The sequence below is a fragment of the Chiloscyllium plagiosum genome, chromosome 13, assembly GCF_004010195.1.
Source record: "Chiloscyllium plagiosum isolate BGI_BamShark_2017 chromosome 13, ASM401019v2, whole genome shotgun sequence".
NCBI lineage: Eukaryota > Metazoa > Chordata > Chondrichthyes > Orectolobiformes > Hemiscylliidae > Chiloscyllium > Chiloscyllium plagiosum.
The window spans coordinates 8609580-8615579 of NC_057722.1; the positions used below are offsets into that span (position 1 = coordinate 8609580).

Consider the following 6000-nt stretch of genomic DNA (forward strand, 5'->3'; position numbering starts at 1 on the left):
ATGAAGGAGATATTTATGCAAAGGAGTTGTTAGAATATGAAACTTTACCTGCGAGGCAAGAGTTACGATGGATATGGGAATCTCTCAGCTGTGTTTAGATGTGACACGTGACCAAAAAACCCCAATATACCTCTGCGTCCCTGGCTAAGTACTTGTTAGGTATGTTTGTACAATGCTGCAGGCTATTCTACAGCAACCAGCCTTGTACGGTTAAACTTGTCCATACACAAACTCAGAACAAGGAGTTCAGCAAGACAGGAGAACAACTGAGTAAGAAAGGAACAAAAGTAGAATGGAGAAAAATAGGAAGAGCGAGAGTGAGAGCGTGCCTGAGACAGGCTAGGGACAAATTGAGATAGGGAGGGACAAAGTGAGAAAGGGAAATGAAAACGAAACAGAGAGCCAATGGAGAAGATGCTCCCACTGGCAGGAGAGACCAGGATACAAGGGCACAGGCTCAGAATGAAGGGACAACCCTTTAGAACTGAGTTGAAAAGGAATTTCTTCAACCAGAGGGTGGTTAACTCACTGCTGCAGAAAGCTGTGGATCCCAAGTCATTGAGTGTATTTAAGGCAGAGATTCTTGATTAATAAGGGGTTATAGGGAGGAAGGCAGGAGAATGAGGTTAAGAAACATATCAGCCATGATTGAATGGCAGAGTAGTCTCAATGGGCTGAATGGCCTAATTCTGCTCCTATATCTTATGGTCTTCCAGTTGGTCCAGGAATTGAACCTATGCTGTTGGCGTTACTCTGTGTTGCAAACTTGTTCAGCCAAGTGAGCTCACCAATATCCCACAATTCACACAGAATTACTCTGCAACTGACAGGAAGGTCAATCTAAAATGCACCCACAAAGTGTGAATTGCAAAGAAGTTAATTCGAAAGTTGGTCTGCCAGAGGAGTGAAGGAACTTTGTGGATTGAAAGGCTGGTGAAGTTCTGAATCACTGAGAATGAGGAGAAATGTCTTCACCCAGAGAGTGGTCAGGCTGTGGAATTCTCTGCCATAGAATGCGGTTGAGGCCAAAATACTGAATGTTTTCAAGATGTAGCTCTTAGGTCGAGTGGGGTCAAAGGGCATGGGGAGAAAGCTGGAACCAGGGGACTAAGCTGAATGATCAGCCACAATCATACTGAATAATGGAGCAGGCGTGAAGGGCCAAATGGCCTACTCCAGCTCCTACTACCTATGTTTCAATGAAACTTGGCAAGAGAGGCAGAGCTGGATAGAATGACAAGGTAAACAGAGATGGACAGATGTAGTGGTAACCCTCAGGGATGGAACAATATGATCTGGGAGCTCACAGAACCGAAAAGAGAGCGATCTCATGTAGACAGGAAGTGAGACAGTCAGAGACTGAAAGAGAAAATTCACAGAAGCAGCAAGAGAGAGACAGAGGGCTCCAAAAGAGACAAAGCCAGATGACTGAGATACAGAGACAGTGAAATTTTAAAAGAGAGAATTAGAGAATTCAGCAAAACAGAAAGAGGGGGAGAGTGACCAGAGAGAGGGAGAGTGACAGAGACAGAAAGGATGAAAGTTGGTTTCTGCAGTGTGTGATGAATTCTTTCTTTTCTGCTGTTTGGTTGGAAGGCAGTTAAACAACATGGATTCTGTGTAAGGGAACTCAGTGAGGTGTCAACAGCAACTGGATGGCTGTTACGTCGAAGTCAGGAAGAAGTTCTTGGAAATAGCACGCAGCTAAAGTCAAGACTCCAATGAAGTCCAGGGAAGCTCAGAAAGTCGGAAGGTGTGTGTTCAGGAAAGCCATAAGCGACTCAGAACAAGCCTGTGAGCATGAATACAGCAGTGTGGCAGAGATAGTGGGGAATGAATATCTTACAAGCAGAATTTGCTTAATATAACTGAGCGAGGTTGGAATTTGGAGGAAATGGCAGGGCAGGGATGGCTTGGTAAAGCTAGCTGTCAGTGGACAGTTGGGTTAAATTTGTGAATGGGCACTGAAGTGTAGTTTCCGAGCCCATGGGCCCAGGACAGGAAGGTGATGAACCGAAACAGGAGGAGCCGTTGAGGCAGTTTGTGATGAACAACTCTTGAGAGGTTATTTTGAGGCCCAGATCAGGACAGATGAAGAATTGTAATCCCTTGCAATTAATTAAATTTGACGACCCAGCAACTCATGTTGAAGGGGAGATTTCTTTATTCACTCGTGAAATGTGGGCATTGGTTGCTGGGTCAGCATTTGCTGCTCATCCTTAGGTGCCCTGGAGAACGTGATGGTGAGCTGCCTTGTTGAGTAACTGCTGTAGGTAGACCCACAATGCTGTTGGACAGGGCATTCCAAGATTTCGATCTAGTCAATGAGGAATCTGTGGATCAGTCTTGATCACATTTCATGTTTTTAGTTATTTTAATTGACCTGCTCAGATATGTTATGGCACACCTCCCTGACAGGTTTCACTTAAACCTGAACCATTTGGCCTAGAGGTAGTGACACTAGCACAGTGCCACAAGAGCCCAATTGTAATTGCGCTGCAGGGGAATTGAACACAGTACCTTACCCAAGCTTATCACTGTTAGAAGGAAGTTTGACATGTATTGTAGACTGCAAATTTCTTCTAACGTGTATAGCCTTGGCGTTTGTTCGAAACGATGGATTCATGTGGCATTTTTCTGTTTGTCAGTCTCCTTTATCTACCTTAAAAGCAATGTTAACTAGTCCCTGAACTTATTATAAAATAAGTTGGTGGTTTTGTCATGAACTGTAACATACATCTGGTCTAGTATCGGAACAAGAGTCTGTTCATCTGGCAGTCACATTTGGGGCTGATGACTTGGTCTTACACTGCAACACAGGGCATCATTGTCATGACATTGCCAAGTACTCTTTTGCACTTGAAAAATCTTTGCCTAATTTTCTCAACTCAGCCATTTGAGTGATTTTCAGATGTAAGTCTCAGCATCTTACCTTGTCGATTTGCACAAGTTTGTCGATGACCTTCTTCACCATAGCGTCAGGTCCTCGGACTTTCACTTCTGGGTTGTTCACTTGTTCTTTCAATCCATTCCCGACCACCCTGTTTGTGTAACTAGAAACAGGCAAAGGACATTGAGGTTCTGAATGACAGCAGAAAACAGTGATAAATAATTATATTGATATTGTGTTTTTTTTCATTTGTTCATCTTAGATTGAGACTGCCCTCCTGGAATGTGAAGCAGGGGAAAGATTACGATCGTAACAAATTGGAGGAAAATGGCTCCTCCACCAACCAAAATGATCATGGCTGATCGACGTCAATTCCACTTTCCCACCCATTCTCCAAACAACTCCCTGAGAGGTCAACACTGAGGTCTACTGAACCTCAAAAATAATCAAGAATGGAATCATAGCATCCCTACAGTGTGGAAGTAGGCCATTCAGCCCATCAGGTCCACCCAGACCCATCCCACCTACCCAATCCCTGCATTGCCCATGGCTAATCCACTTCGCCTGTACACCTTTGGACTGTGAGAAGAAACCTGAGCACCTGGAGGAAATCCACACAGACATAGGGAGAATGTATAAACTCCACACAGTCGCCCAAAGATGGAAACAGACCCAGGTCCGTGGTGCTGTGAGCCACTGTGTCCACCACAATCTAGTGTAGAGAATCCCAAAGATTCACAACCCTTCCAGAGAAAATATTTTTGCTCATTACAATCCTGAGTGAGCAGCAAAAATGCTGGTGTTGGTGCTATCCAATGAGGACAAGCCAAAAGAATGATCAGCGAAATGATGCGGGATTAACCCACTCCTCCAGCCTATTACACAGGAGCAACAGGCTATTCAGCATGGTAACTCAGTGGTTAGGACTGCTGCCTCACAGTGCCAGGGATCCAGGTTCGATTCCAGCTTCGGGTGACTGTCGGTATGGAGTTTGCACATTGTCCCCGTATCTGTGTGTGTTTCCTCCGGATGCTCCGATTTCCTCCCACAATCCAAAGATGTGCAGGTTAGGTGAATTGGCCATGCTGAATTGCCCATAGTGCTCAGGGATGTGTTGGTTAGATGCATTAGTCAGGGGAAATGTAAAGGAATGGGTCTGAATGGGTTACTCTCTGGAGGATTGGGTGTGGACTTGTTGGGCCAAATGGCCTGTTTCCACACTGTAGGGATTCTATGAAAGAGGGTGGAATGCTGACCTGTTGTTTTCTCATGGCACCAGGGTAGATGTTGAGAAGGCATCTCCAACAAATACAACACTTGCACTGTCATGAGAGCCTTGTTGATGGATTGAAACCCATCTGGAGACTTAAATCCCTATCTCAGCAAGATAGTTCCAACAATTGGTGCACAGGTTTGAAGTTCCTTCAATACTTAACAAAGTTTATCTCAAATGATAAAAGAAATTAACACAGCTCCTGTTCCTCAGAATGATAGCCTTACAAATGCTACAGGTTTGCAGAGAAGGTAGTGGAAAATAATTCAGCCATGGGGTCATGGCATTGATATTGAATTGGGCAACAAGAGAGTATTTTGTTTGTATTGATATCTCTTGGTTGAGTTAGGTTTGGAGACTCAGTGGGAGGAGTGGGAGTTTGTCAAGATCACGCAATCAATAATCGTATTTTCAATGTTTTCTTACAAGAGGTCAGACCCAATGTATTTAAGTAGTTACATGTTTTTATTTGCCGGAGGCTAACAATACAGTTGGGAGCAAATTACTTCAGAAAGAAAGCATATAACAGTATGTGTCTACATCAGAATTTCAGGACTTGAGATTTCTCAGCCCCTTCTTACTCATCCAGCTCCATTACATGGATCCCATCAAAGGCTCTTCAATTGATAACTCAATACATTATTGATCAGACCCAACAATCTCCTGCTCTTTTACTTTGCGCATTTCTCAATATGTTGTGACCTAGCATGAACTTGCATTGGAAATATCCTTATTGTACTTTATCCTACTGGAGGGCAATTTAAGAAACTTTTCAGTGGTGAGCAGTTAGCTTTTTGTGGCTGTGTTTTGTTATTGGAAGGAATGCCTCAATTAAGCAACTTGCTCGTCAAGCCTGGCCCACAGCAGATTCAGGATGTGGGCCAGCTAAGGGTAGAGATCAGGCCTAAGTCCTGATGCTTGCTTCATTGTAACATGTCTATTATGAAGGTGTAGGTTTGTTCTATATCTTTAAGAGAGAGAGAGAGAGAGAGAGAGGAAGCTAGCAAGGACTGACTGAAAGCACACAGTGGGCTGAACAAGGTAAAAATGTAACGTTTGATTGAAGCAAATAGCTGGAGTTGTGTTGCCATGGAAGAAAAACAAATTCAAATTTGGCCAATCAGTTTAAATTATGCCCCAGATACCAAAATCCATTTGAATTTGAATTGTACCGTTTGGGCTGACATCAAACCAATGAAATGATTCAATGTTTTGGGGTATAAAACCAGACATTTTGAACAGTTAGGGGAGAACAGCAATGAGCACCAACAAGTACAGACTGCCAGCCAAATAGCTCTCTGAAAGGTACCTGTCCAAAAGAAAAGGTGTGCAGCCAAAAACCAAAGAAGACATGACTCAGGAAAACACAGAGGAAAATCTACAAAGGAGAATTGACAAAGCTGGCTGGTTTTCATATGTGATTTTTTTTCTCTATAAATCTTAATCAAGGCTTTTTATTGTCGGACCAGTATTATAAAGTGGGAGGTAAAAGCTAGGTTTAAAAGAAAGGAGTTGTAAATAGCTGTTGTTTTAATGTTCTCTATTTGACTTAAAGAATTAAATTGCTAATTTTTACTTTCAATAATGACCTCTGGGTTAGTTAGAGTCATAGAGTCATAGAGATGTACAGCATGGAAACAGACACTTCAGTCCAATCCGTCCATGCCGATCATATATCCCAACCCAATCTAGTCCCACCTGCCAGTACCCGGCCCATATCCCTCCAAACCCTTTCTATTCATATACCCATCCAAATGCCTCTTAAATGTTGCAATTGTACCAGCCTCCAACACTTCCTCTGACAGCTCATTCCATACACGTACCACCCTCTGCGTGA

General features: G+C 43.3%; 1 protein-coding gene across 4 annotated transcripts in view; it reads right to left on the reverse strand.

Annotated features, from left to right (window-relative positions):
- The window catches only part of LOC122555734 (glypican-5-like), a 545068-nt gene that overhangs the window by 185161 nt on the left and 353907 nt on the right, over positions 1 to 6000 (reverse strand). For all 4 annotated transcript variants that reach the window (XM_043701795.1, XM_043701794.1, XM_043701796.1 and 1 more), the window contains one exon: positions 2933 to 3053. In XM_043701795.1, the coding sequence (XP_043557730.1) occupies positions 2933 to 3053 (121 nt within the window). The remainder of the gene's footprint in view (positions 1 to 2932; positions 3054 to 6000) is intronic.